The sequence below is a fragment of the Mustela erminea genome, chromosome 4, assembly GCF_009829155.1.
Source record: "Mustela erminea isolate mMusErm1 chromosome 4, mMusErm1.Pri, whole genome shotgun sequence".
In the NCBI taxonomy this organism is placed as follows: Eukaryota; Metazoa; Chordata; class Mammalia; order Carnivora; family Mustelidae; genus Mustela; species Mustela erminea.
Window position 1 is genome coordinate 22,861,130 of NC_045617.1, and position 14,076 is coordinate 22,875,205.

General features: G+C 43.1%; 1 protein-coding gene across 1 annotated transcript in view; it reads right to left on the reverse strand.

The window, feature by feature from the left end:
• LOC116588132 overlaps positions 1-14,076 on the reverse strand; it is a 183,753-nt gene that overhangs the window by 66,206 nt on the left and 103,471 nt on the right. The window contains exons 27-30 of the mRNA XM_032338859.1: positions 13,517-13,628; positions 12,152-12,201; positions 10,807-10,983; positions 2,123-2,240 (exon numbers count right to left, since the gene is read on the reverse strand). Of these exons, the coding sequence (XP_032194750.1) occupies positions 2,123-2,240; positions 10,807-10,983; positions 12,152-12,201; positions 13,517-13,628 (457 nt within the window). The remainder of the gene's footprint in view (positions 1-2,122; positions 2,241-10,806; positions 10,984-12,151; positions 12,202-13,516; positions 13,629-14,076) is intronic.

Genomic DNA, 14,076 nt, shown 5'->3' on the forward strand with positions numbered 1-14,076 from the left:
ACACTGGTGACCAGAAACATAGCAAAATGTGTTTGCAGGACCACTGATAGATTACAAGTGTCACAGATAAACTCCTAGCAGGAACCCGTATTCAGATACCCCTGCCGAGAGGGAACACCTGTAAGCAAAGTGTAGGTATTTATCAATGTAGTTTAAACACACAAATAAAAAAGATCAAACCCTGGACCTTAACTATTAACATTCAAGTGAAGGAAAAGTGGAAAATGATGATCCAACTTAAAGAAGGTAGTATTTACATATATAATACATAATTATCTTTACACTTAATAGTTATAAAATATATACTATATATTTTGAAACATCTAAAATTCTTTAATGAAAGAAAGGGCAGTTCTATTTTTAATTATTTGAGGAAATTCCATACTGTTTTCCATAATGGCTGCACCAACTTACATTCCCATCCACAAGACACAAGGGTTCTCTTTTCTCCACATCTTTGCCAAGACTTGCTGTCTCTTGTCATTCTGACAATAGCCTTCCTAACAGGCGTAGGGTGCTCTCTCATTGTGGTTTTGATTTGCCTCTCTCTGAGGATCAGTGATGTTGAGCATATTTTCATGTACCTGGTGGCCATCTGGTTGTCTTCTTTTGGAAAAATGTCTAATCATGACCTTTGCCCGTTTTAAAGTCAGATTTTATTGTTGTTGTTTTGTAGGAGTTCCTGAGTTCCTTACATATTTCAGGTATTACCTCCTTATCAGATATGTGGTTTGCAAATATTTCTCCCATTCTGTAAGTTGCTTTTTCATTTTGTTGTTTCCTTGGTTGAGCAGAAACTTTTTAGTTTGATAGTCGCATTTATTTATTTTTGCTTTTGTTGCCTATTCTTTTCATATTATATCCAAAAAAATCATCACCATGACCAATGTCAAGCTTTTCCCACTTTCCTCCAAGAGTTTTGCAGTTTTCAGTGTTACATTTAGTCTCTACCACCTCAAAGGCAGTATCTCAGAGAGATTATCTACACTTTCATGTCCATTGCAGCATTACTCATAATAGGCAAGCTATGGAAACAGTCGAAGTGTCCAGTGGATGGATAAATGGATAAAAAAATGTGAAACACACACACAGAAGGATATTATTCACACATTAAAAAAAGAAAAATCTTGCCATTTAAAAAAGCATGGATGAGCCTGGAGGATATCACGCTAAGTAAAATAACCAGATAGGAAAAGACACATTGGACAATCTCACTTATATGTTGAATCTAAAACAATAAACAAAATGTTGAAATCATAGAAGAGTAGCTACCAAGGAGTGGGAAATGGATAGGCGTTGACCAAAGGGTACACATTTTCAGTGTCGGATGAATAAATCCTGAGGATCTAATGTGTAGCATGGTGCCTATAGTTAATAATAACGTATTGCATACTTGGAACTTGCTAGGAGAGTAGATAAGTGTTCTTACCACATGCAAAAGTAGGTAACTATGTGAAGAGATAGATACGTTAATTAACTGGGGTAATCATTTTACAAGGTACACATATGTTAAATGATGTTACACACTTCAAATATATGCAATTTACTGATTAGTTACATCTCAGTAAAACTGGGGCAGGGGCAAAGAAGGTAAGAAACCTAGGGTGTTAAACCTAGGTTTTCACTTAACAAAGAACTTTTCTAAGTCAGCGCTACACTTGACTTAGAAAATACTTACTTGAGTACTCTGTGTATTTCTAGATTTACTTTTTCTATGGTTATCAATATGACCCTCTAACAGGAAGTCAGGTACACAGAGCAGCCCCTCAGAAAGACAGGCTGATGGCTCCGCCTGCGATCTCCACCTGTCATTAGCTTCAGGGCCTCCGGGTGGGATTTTCCGTGAAGGGTGTGGGAGGAAATCGAGGATTAATAAGGAATGCGGGAGGCTCGGATTCGTGTTCATTAGTGACTGGGGAGAAACAGAACGCGGGGAAATAATGAGGCCCGAGAGAAAGGATTATGAAGCAGGCAAAAATATTGGGAGCGCTGTGCAGACTTCAGGTACTAGATATCCCTGGAAAAAAAACAAGAGATGTTCTCTGTGATTGACACGCTTAACCGCGAGACATAACAAAGCCCCAGCCGGTTTTCATTCTGGCACACGTCAAGAAATACAAACCTCTTCTGGCAGAGTTTTGAACATAACCAGCACTTCAGAAGGATGGGGCAGGAACCATAAATTGAGGAAGACTTTCCCGTCAGCCGACAGCAAACCCCGCGGCCGGGCCCGAAAACTCCTGTGGCATTATAAGAAAGTTTGGGTCAGCACAGCATTTCTCTTTAAAAAAGCAGACGCCCCGATGGGAACTATTTCTAACACGGCCCTGAAGCCACTGCTCCGGGCTGGGGTGACACCCGAGCGGAGCTGGAGCCCAGCATCCAGGCCCGGGGCCAGCACGTCTCCCTTGCAGGCGGCTCCCAGGTGGCCTGGGGTATAAATAACTGCGGAGAGGAGCAGGGAGGCTGCATTTAGCCCCGGCTGTGTTGGAGGAAGGAGTGGGTTTGGAGGGCAGGAAAGGTGTGGTGAGAAAGCAAAGAGAGACCTGAGTGAGGTGGCTGGCGCCGTTCTGGGTGTTACGTATTTTCTCACTGAATTCTGGTGTCCTTAGAATGTACCCGTGTTGTTATTTGACAGAGGAGGAGACTGAGGTCCTAGGAGAACCTTGCCTGCCCAGCTCCTAAGAGATGAAGTTGAGACTTACTTTATTTTTTTAATTTTTTTTTTTTGTTAGAGAGAGCACAGACAGGGAGGAGAGGGAGAAGCAGGTTCCCCATGAGCATGGACCGTGAGGCGGGACTCCATCCCAAGACCCTAGGATCCTGACCTGAGCAGAAGGCAGCCGCCTGAAGCCTTTGAAGCCTGACATGCACCTCCCTGGGGGCCCTGGGGAGAAACCACCGTCCCGAATTTTACATTCATCGCTGTTAGTTTTTCTTTGTGGTTTTACCAAAATTGGATAAAACATTAAAAGATTATTTTGTTGGGTTTTGCCTGTGTTTGACCTTCACACCAATGGAAGCTCGTGATCTTTCCGGTATACCCACTGGGGGAAGGTGGCATCTTGACCTGGTTTCTATGTCATCTCAGGAATGAGGTGGCCCACTGTAACAGAGGGTGGGGTAAGGGGGGCTGTTTTCCATTTGAATGGATTTGGTGCCTTTAAGTCTAATTGTGTTCATCTGGTGTGAAAATGGTGCTTGTGCAGTTAACAGGTGTGGATTCTGGCAGCAGAGGACCCCATTCTGAGACCAGCTTCCATCACCCACAGCTGTGTGGCCTTAGATGCACTACCATCTGAGTCCTTGCATACATAAAGTGGAGATAATGATTCCCAACTCACAGAATTGATGTAAGGAATAATTTTTAAAAAGAGTACCAAGCTTGTGAAAAATCTTTTATAAGTTGTGAGGCGCTCTACAAAGTTTGCTGTTAGAATGCTAAGGTGAGGGTATCTAGCAAAGGGGCCAAAGCTGGGTAGGGGGCAAGGAACCCCTGTGGCCCAGTAGAGAGACCTTGTAGGAACCCTTGGGGTTATTTGTTAACAAGTGGGAACCTGAACACACTAACAAGAGGATGTCCTAGAATTGAGGGTTATAGGGCAAGGCCAGAGAAGGGTGCCACCTTAGACTCATCTCGGCTATGCTAGACAAAGCAGGCCTCACAGACACACAGACAGACAGTGGAAGGAGGTGTGCGGTGGGTATGGAACCCCCTAACCCTGCCACACAACAGCCCCTCCCCCTTAAGCACTCTGCTCTTCCTACTCTGTCCCTAGTCCTGGACGGTTGTGTCCACTCTTCTGGCTGCAAAGGCCATCCATTCACCGGTGATACCTGAATCCACCTGTGCACGCCCGGTCCCCTCCCCAGCTCCCCACTTCCAACTTGCCTCCTGTTGGTTGGTAGGGTTTCAGATCATCTCCGTCAAAGAAGGCAAGAACTGAACTTACCCTCTACCACCCCAATCCTGTGCCTCGTCCTCTGTTAAAACAGCCACAACCCTCAGTCGCCCAAGCCAGAAATTGGGGAGTCATTTTTAGAGCCTCCCTTCTCTTTTACTCTTCAGGTCCTACTCATCCCACTGTTGTTCATACTTGCACCCAGTTTTCTTGCCCAATTCCCTCATCCCTGGCAAGGACTCCTGGTGGGAGGTCCTCACCTTCTAGGGGGCACTTTGGAAATCACAGGGGTATTTTTTGACTCTTGTCATTGTTTCTGGGTCTCTGGGAGAGATTCAGATGACCCTTTCCACTTACTAAAGTGAAATGTAACTCATTTTAACTGAGGACTGAATGTTTTCAATATCAAACATTCAGAGTATGAGACTTTTTGAATCATTAAAACTCTACGTGAAGTGCTTCATTGACCTTAAAGCCACCTTTCAAGTCTCAGGGTTTTAATCAGGTAATTTGAGGCTTGGGAACAAAGGACGGTGTTAGTTTGGAGAATTTCCTTTATTTCAGTAACCACAAAGTCAGACTTTCCTGTCCTGGAGCAGATCAAAACCAGGGTAACCCAGTCTTATCTCTATTGTTCAGTTCACAATGTCCAAAGGTGCCCCAAAGAAACATCAAATATCAACAATAAAAAGTCACCAGGGCCTGCGGCCAAGCACACGAGGTTGCAGGCCGAGGGGCTGGCAGCAACAGTGTGGCTGAACCAGTCCTTGACCTCGGAGAAGCACATACGTCCCTCAGGGCCCTCTACCAAGTGTTACCCTTTATTTCTCAACCATTCTTTCCTTCCATTTCCACCCAGGCATCTGCTGGGGAAGGACAGAGAGAGTAGCAGAAAGCTCTGGGTCCAAAGCGCAGAGGTATAGCCCGCTCTCAGCCCCTCAAGGAGGGTTCCTCCCCACTCCTTGTGGATGGCCCACCAACTCCCTAGCCTGTCAGTTTCTTACCTGCTTGACATCATCCCCTTTCTCCTCCCTTCCCCTCCAGCCATCCATGCTGGGGCCACATTCCAGACCTTATCATTACCTGGGACCACCTCCCCTCCAAAGACTTAAACCCCAAAACCCCTTTCCCATCTTTTCCTACACCCACCTTTTATTCCAGTTTCCTCACTCATCTACTCCCAGTGAACCTCCATTATCCCCACAAGATATGCTCCTTGACATCGTCCAGCCCTCTGGTCTCCCCTTTCATCTGTCAGTTCCATTCTGACTTCCCTCCTTTCCCTGCCCACACTGGGTCTCGCAGTCAAGCATAGGAACTACTCTCTCACCAGAACCTTCCAGTCTCTGCTTCCTTGTATTCACTCCTTTCCTACATAGCAAAACCCCAACTCTGGATCCTTCTGACTCTTATGCTTTTGGCTTCTAGCTGCATGTTGCTGAGCACAGCTGGAGGAAATCACACCACTAATTGTACTGATGCAACAACGAGTAAATGGTTTCCAGCCTGAGCTGTGTCACCCTGGGACATCCCTTATTCTTTCCTTTGATCAGCTTTCATGCCCATTTCCTTTTCTAATAATTCCAAGACTTCTTTCAGCCTCATACCAAATTCTTGCCAGCAAATGATGACACGATCTTATTTCATATTTGAATTAAAGGCCATTGGCTGGAACTTCCCCTACCTCCAGTGGGCCGTTTCCCCTACCTCCATCTGCCCCTTCAGTCAAGGTCAAACACAGAGGTACACATCTGGGATATGAAATGAAGATGGCCACTGCCCTCAAGGTTCTTACATTTCTGAAGCAACTAGATTTATGCATGATTTATGATAGAAGCATGGTGGAATGGAAGCACAGTTGGCTGTTGAACAACACAAGGGTTCAGGGGTGCTAAACCACCTTGAAGTCAAAAATCTGTGCATAACTCTTGACTGCTCTGAAACTAACTACTAATAGCCTACTGTTGACCAGATACATGGATAGTTGATAAACACATATTTTGTATGCTATATATATTATATACTGAATTCTTATAATAAAGGAAGCTAGAGAAAAGAAAATGTTATTAAGAAAATCATAAGGAAAACACATTTACAGTACTCTACTATATTTATAAAAGACAAATCCATTTATAAGGGGACCTGTGCATTCAAAACCATGTTGTTCAAGGGCCAACCAGGTATGAAAGTGCTGGAAACATCCAGATTAGGGAGCATCAAGACCTGTTGGGAGGTCTCAAAAGGAAGAAATAAGAAATTCACCACTGAGGCTTACAAGCTGTGATTCAGTATCTCCCTCTCTACATTTTTCCTCTTTAGGACACGACCATTTGTTCCCCATTTAAAGGAATTGTGATAAAATATACATAACATAAAATTTATCATTGGAACTGTCTTTAAGTACAGAGTTCAATGGCATTAAGTACTTCCACATTGTTGTGCAACTGTCTCCAGAACTTTTATCCATCTTCCAGAATGGAAACTCTGTACCAATTAAATAATAATTGCACGGCCATCTTTTTATTTATCCAAGCCAGAGGCTCTGGGTAACACCCAGCTTCCTCCTTTGCCTTTAGCCTCCCATCAAACCCAGCACCTGGCCAACTGGTTTTTACCTCCTACACATCTCCTGTCTGTACAGCTTCGGTAGCTTCCTAAATGAGATTCCCAACCATCATCTTACTCCCTCTTTGCCTGCTGTGGAAGGACACATGCCAGACTTTTGGATCTTGCTCATGATTCTGTACATTCTCCTCCTCATTGCTCTTCCTCATACACCCTGACTGGGAGCCACTCAAGAGCGCACGTGCTGTCTCGCATCTCTGTGTCACTGTACCTGCGGATCTCCCAGCTTGAACTGAAGCTCTTCTCCTGGTGTGCCCGAAACACTCCCCATCCTCGAAGTCCCAGGTTAAGCATCGCCTTTACCCTGCAGCCTGCCTGGTTCCCCATCCCCACCTCCCCAATCCGTAAGAAAATAATGAACATTTCCTGGAGGGTGTTGCTTTTATTCTTCTTCTTTTATTATATTTTAGTCTTTATCGCAATGTATTGTAATTACCTATTTTCCCAGGGCACCTGGGTGACTCAGCTGGTTAAGCCTCTGCCTTTGGCTCAGGTCATGATCTCAGGATCCTGAGATTGAGCCTCACATCAGGATCCCTGGTCAGCAGAGACTCTGCTTCTCCCTCTGCCCCTCCCCTCCTGCATGCTCTCTCTCTCTCTCTCTCTCTCACTCGCTCGCTCTCTCTCAAATAAATAAATAAAATCTTTTTTTAAAAAAACTACCTATTTCCCCTTGCCTAAAGGGCAAGGACAATGTCTATCCATTGCAGTACAGCTCTTGGCACCAAGGTTGTCATGTACTGTTGTTTGGGTTGTGCCCTGAGGCAGCCAGCAGTGGCTGAGATGCAGCCTATGTTTTACTTGCCAAGCTCTGCACCCTGGCAGGGGGCTACACCTGCCCAGAGGAAGGGGCGCTTTCTTTCAATGCACATAAACACCATATGGGATCGTGGCTCTACCTGTCAAACAGTAAGGGTTTGACTGATGTTCTCACATTAGCCCCTCTCTCCCTTCTTCACTCCAGCAGCCGACACCGCTGCCCTTGAAATATGCCCAAGCATCATCCCAGTCTCCAGACTCTAGTCTCCTCTGGAGCCACGAAAAGCAAGGAGGCCTCAAGGGGCATCCTTCTTGGGAGAAGAACTCTCCTTGTCTCCTCTTCTATAGAGATTTGGATTTGGGGATAAGGTCGTCTCTGTTGAAAGTAAATACAGTACATTACAGCCTTTAAAGGATTAAATAGCACCTTGGAATTTTAAACCTACAGAACTGACATGGATCTGCTGGTCAAGGGATGGCAAACACAACCAGGGAGGCCACCTTGCCCCTGTCCTTGGCCATGACAGACATTGCCAATCCATTACAACACACTCATAAGCTTGGGATGTCTCAGAATCCTCCATAGGGCATTAATTGTTAGAACTGACATATAAAAGAAAACTTCTTATCTTCGACCTAACCCAACTCCATTATTTTAAGAATGAGATGAGTGAGGACCTGTCCCTCCATGACCTTCATCATTCCCCAACTCTGTCCCTTCATCTCTAGTTAATCTCGTTCTGGGCTGAATCCCATCTGTCATTTCACGAACACTTCTAGATGGTCCCTTTCCAAGAAGTCTTTCCTCCGCAGTTCCATTCCTCGGAATCAAACTCTAGACAACCTAGCACTGAAAATCTTAGCATGTTGAACTTCAGAGAGCTGCTTTAATGTCCTCACTCATCAGATGAAGAGTGGAGGTTCAAAGACTGAAGAGATGTGATTTGTCTGAGACCTCAGGGCGACTTACAATTGAGCTGGGCAAAGTCCAAATATTCTAACTCCAAGACCATGACTCTCTCCCCTCGACCTCCTTGTGGCCGATGTTCATTTTTTGTTAATACTCAGTACATGGAATCACAGACTTTTGAGTTAAAAATAATCTTATACTTTTTCAAGCTTCCACATAAGATAGAAGTTCCTTTCTCTATTGCTCTGTTCTCTGTGGTGTATTAAAAGGGAAAGGTTGAAATCTGGAGAGTTTAGGAAGTAGAAGATGGGTATAGCCAAAAAATACTGAATCTTTATCAGTCACTGCTTATCTACTGTCTAACTCTATGACTTGGGCCCTGGGAGAGCCCTTACTTTGCTCACACTTCTATTGACCAGAGTCCTGCCATGAAATTATGACACGCTGACCAGATGATTTAGGGCTCTAGGCTCATCCCCCTTAAATGATGGTTTCCCTTGATCTTTAGGAAACACAGTCATCTACAATAAACAATACAGGACTAGAGCAAGACCTGCAAGTCAGAGACATTTTTTTTTTCTTTTTCTTTCTACTTCCTGATCTCCTTATTTGGGTGCTTCAAGTAAAACAGATCAGAAGCAAAAACAGACTTCCTGAATACATTTGATCCTAAGCATAAATGTAGTGAATGTGTGGTTAGACTTCTGGAAACTATTTTAAAAATTTGATCCCAAGTATAGATAGGGCTTAATAAATGGTTGACTTGGCTAGTGGGTAGATGAGATAATGAAACTAAGAAGTCAGAGGATTATCCTGTGATGTTTCATAGGAGAGAAAGATACACTTCAGCCTCATTGGGCAACAGGTGTACAGTCAAACCCTTGAGCAAAATAGTCAGTGTACTGAGGTGTAGTTGCTCTACCCTTCCTTCAAATGCATTCTTCCATTGGGTAAATGTGGAAGTCGACCCAAGTGGATGCACTGGCTGAGCTCATGAGACAGGCACTGGTCTCCACAAACTGGAGTTTGTGTCAAGGTAGGACTGGTCACTATTTTGGTAGCCAGCTATCGGTCAGTCAAGGGCCTGCAAACTCAAGCTTTTTTCATTCTCCAGATTTCTCTAGCCAGTTCTATCATCCCCATTTTTTTTTTTTTTTTTTTTTTTTTTTAGTGAGCTCTGACTTACCTGTCACCTCCTCTTTTAACTTCTCCCTGAGGCCCTGGGCTACAGTTAAACACTCCCTTTTTTGTGTCCTCAAGGAACATTTCACATAACTCTAGCAGATTACCTTTAAAATCTTTGAAGTTACTTTTCTGTTGACAGCGCTTTCCCCCACTGGGCTGAATCTATTGCCAGAGTCAATGGCTTATTTTTTTATAACTTTATAAATTTTTTTTATAACTTTATAACTCCAGCACGTAGCAAAGTGGCTGGTATTAAGTAAGCACTAAATAAATGCTGGCTGAATAACGCATGAATGAGTGAGGGAGTGAATGAGTGGTCTGATACAAATGGTCTCTCAATTCGCTTTCATCTCTCTGTTCTATGGTATTTATTGAGTATTACCATTATGTAACACTAAGCTCTGTGCCTTAAGGGGAAGAGTAGGGAGGAAAGTAAGCTCACCATTTTTGCTCCCCCTTGGAGATGGAAGAACTATGTAACACCCCTTCTTTCTCGCTTTCTTTCCCTTTTTTCTTTTCTTTTTATTTCTTTTTTAAGGAAATGTGGCTGCTGACTGCATAGGTATGCTAAATCTTCCATCTAGGTAAGTGAACCCCAGGCAGGTTGAGTTAAGAACATTTGGAAAACTGGATAAGGCATGATAAGGAAGTATGGAAGCAGCTCTGTTCTTATCACTTAATATCACTCTACATGTATTTTTTTTTTTCCTCTGCCAGAGAAATACACAAAGGCAGATTTATCCAAGGCACTGGTGTATCAATGTTGTGTGTGTGTGTGTGTGTGTGTGTGTGTGTGTGTGTGTTTCTTATTTCTTCTGGTCCCTTAAGTAAAATATTTGAAGTCAGGACAGCTCAAGATCAAGATTACTCATTTGTTTGCTTATTTTATTTTTTTTTAAAGATTTTATTTATTTATTTGACAGAGAGAGAGAGATCACAAGTAGGCAGAGAGTCAGACAGAGAGAGAGAGAGAGAGAGAGAGAGAAGCAGGCTCCCTGCTGAGCAAAGAGCCCGATGCGGGGCTCGATCCCAGGACACTGAGATCATGACCTGAGCCGAAGGCAGCGGCTTAATCCACTGAGCCACCCAGGCGCCCCTGTTTGCTTATTTTAGATGCTGGCTTATGTAAAAGGGTGTGACTGATGGAAATCTCTGGGCTCTCCAGGGGAAAACAAAAACCTGCATAGATTGAAAAAGCAGTGAAACAGCCCATAAACAAAGAACCTCTCTTCTGGGTTCAAATACAAAGATACTGTTATTCTTAGAGTGTTAGCTCTTTCTTTTGCCCTTCTGAACCAGGAGATCAAGGTCAAATGCAGTAAAGAAAGCAAGATTCCCATACCAAATTTAACATGCCTCTTCCCTCTTCCCTGGGAGGGGTAGGGTATGGAGGTGGAGTAAAAAGATCTAAAGGAAATTACACACCTGGGGTCAGCCTTGAGGCCCTCTTTGGAGTCTCTCAACCCTTTCTTTTCTTGTGGTTGCCCCACCATGAAAAATGTATCTCTGATGGTAGGGAAATCTTCCAGCAGGGCTCTCAGACTATTGCAGTATGCCATAATCTGACCCCGAAGAGCATAGTGAGACATACGGCAGTTGAACCTGAAAGTCAGAAGAGATGATGTCCATAAAGTCAATCGAAGTTATTCCATCTTTCTCAGAAGAATCTACTTCCCTAAAAGGTCTTTCAAAGATAACAGAGGACCTCATCAAGAAGAAAGTTCTATCTGGTTCATCTTGCTATTGCCTGAAAGCAGAGGCATGAACCTCTTCAAAGCATCTCCTGTCCTTCATTTCTGATACATGTCAGAGGATAGTTTGGTTTGGTTTTATCCAATAGAATTGTGTTTATTAAAAAACAAACCACCTAGTGATCCGAAGGGGCACGTGCACCCCAATGTTTATAGCAGCAATGTCCACAATTGCCAAACTGTGGAAAGAGCCTGGTGTCTATTAGCAGATGAATGGATAAAGAAGATGTGGTATAGATACACATTGGAATACTATGCAGCCATCAAAAATGAAATCTTGCCACTTGCAATGCTATGGATGGAACTAGAGGGCATTATGCTAAGTTAAATAAGTCAATCAGAGAAAGATAATTATCATGTGATCTTACTGATATGTGGAATTTAAGAAACAAAACAGAGGACCATAGGGTAAGGGAGGAAAAAATAAAACAAGATGGAATCAGAGAGGGAGAAAAACCACAAGAGACTTTCCTTTTTAAAAAGATTTTATTTATTTATTTTAGAGAGAGAGTGAGAGAGAGAGATGAGAGAGCACACAGAGGGAGAAGCAGACTCTCCACTGAGCAGGGAGCCCTATGCAGGACCCCATCCCAGGACCCTGGGATCATGACCTGAGCCAAAGGTCAACGCTTAACTGACTGAGCCTCTCAGGCCCCCTCCCCTCCCCCCATAAGAGACTCTTAATCATAGGAAACAAACTGAGGGTTTGCTGGAGGGGTGGGGGTGGGGGATGGGGTAACTGGGTGATGGACATTAAGGGGGGCATGTGATGAAATGAGCACTGGGTATTATATAAGACTGATGAATCACTGAACTCTACCTCTGAAACTAGTAATGCATGTTAATTAATTTAATTTAAATTAAAATAAATAAATAAATAAATGTTCAGTAGGGAAAAAATCAATTAAAAAATTAAGAAAACCACCTGACTCATTGTCTGGATTTCTACAGAACACAGCAGTTCATTGAATTCAGGGTCAGAGAAATCAGCATATGTTGTTCACATACACCATACTTACTTCTGACAATATTCAACTATAACATCTCTCTTGACTTTGCCAACTTCATCCTATAATAAGAGAGAATGACAGTTCTTCTATTAGATGGTTGGCTATAAAAACTCTCCAGCCTAGTACATGTGTACAAACATATAGCAAACTTTAAGTAGGAAAGGGCCACACAGTTGAGATAGTCTCTCTGAAGGCCAAGTTGTTGAGAAATACTCCTCCATGGTTCTCTCCCACTCCTGCATCCTTATGGAGTAGCCAAGAATGCATGGCCCTGACCACTCTTTACCTGGGCCATTTCTCATGGTTCTGTTTACAAAGAGCAACATTGAAGGATGGGTAATTCTCCCTCCAGGAAAAATGGCAAGCTTGCCATAAAAGTGGAGGCTTCCTCAAGCTCAGTGTCATTCGACTGGGACAAAAACCCACCGCACACATCTGGTCTTCTCCATGTGGCCCCCTTGAGACTTGGGAGGCAAAGAGAACTGATACAAACATAGAGGTCATGTCACCTGCTCTGCTGTGAGTCATAAAGTTCTTTGTCTCTGATCTAGGAGTCTTGTCTTTTAATCTGATGGCATTGGATAATCCTGAAGATCAGTTAATGAACTATAAAATTTTTCACTTGGTCAGTACTTTTTGAATATAATAGTAAAAAAAGGTAATTGAATATTTCAATTACTTATTATAAGGAGTCCTTTACCTCCATTATTGCTCAGTGGTAGTCTAGAAGTCTGGCCCCCTCACATTCCATTTGTAGAACTGGATTTGGGAAATTTAAGTATTTCCTTTTTAGTCACAGAGAGGGAAAAAACTTCGAGATTGTAAACCTGTGATTTCTCTCCCACATAACAATGTGTTAGCCTAATGACTTTCTCCTCAAAAAATTAATGAATCCATATTCACAAAATATAGCAATACTTTGAACTGATTAAAGGTTTGAATTTTATATTTCCCAACAGATTAGGCTAGCATAAAACCCTTAAATAGAAACATGACACTAATATCTGGAAAATCAGCTAACACAAGAATGAGATAGTGAGAGCCCTTGCTCACATTATCTAAACCCCCTGAACATCTGTGGGTCACTCGAGAGTGGGCTAATGTTCGAGAGCAGGTGCTGAAACTAGTTCCATTTCGAAAGTGACAAAATAAAATGTGGTCTTGGAAAAAAATGTGCATATTTTTAAAACTCAACTACAATTAGCTCGAATTACTTCCTTTCTATTTCTTATTGAATTCCCTTTTACAGTTATTTAAATTTTCAACAGTCCTATCCAAATAGGCTGAAAGCAAGAGATTACAAGTTAAGAATTTTTATTGGTTCAAATGTATAAGATAACAAGAGCTTCAGGGAGCCCTTCTCACTAAACTCACAAGGTTCTTCATTCTGTCGGCCATGGTTTGTTTCCTGAGGAGGAAGGCGTTCAGCATCATGTCCCGTAGCCCCACCTTTTCTAGCTGAATGGACACAAAAGCCTCCGGAGCCCTGACAAGTGAACAGAGACATCTCAGCCCAAGACAGGAAGTAAGTGGACATAGAATAAGAAGACTATACAAAAGCTCCCTGGAGGACAGGAAACCTAGGGCTGAGTACTGGGCATTGCAAAAGGAGAACAGATGTCTGTCTCCATGGTTCTCATCTTCTTCATATTTGATTCTATTCACTGGGGATGGTGATGTGTCACCACCCTTCTTGGGGCCCCCATGTGCCTGGAGCATGTATCAGTAGTCCCTCTTCTGCCCCAACTTCATAGCCTAGCTCAGTGTTTGTACTACCCAGGTCCCTTTGTGCCCTCCTGGCTTCTACTGCAGAGGTTTCTAGATTGTAGTGGCCTCTCAAGGGTCCTCTTGGCTAGATGTATTAGTCTTACATCTTTCATCCACATGTTGGGAATGGGAACTTAGGGTATTCGAACTCTGGTCATATGTCAGAT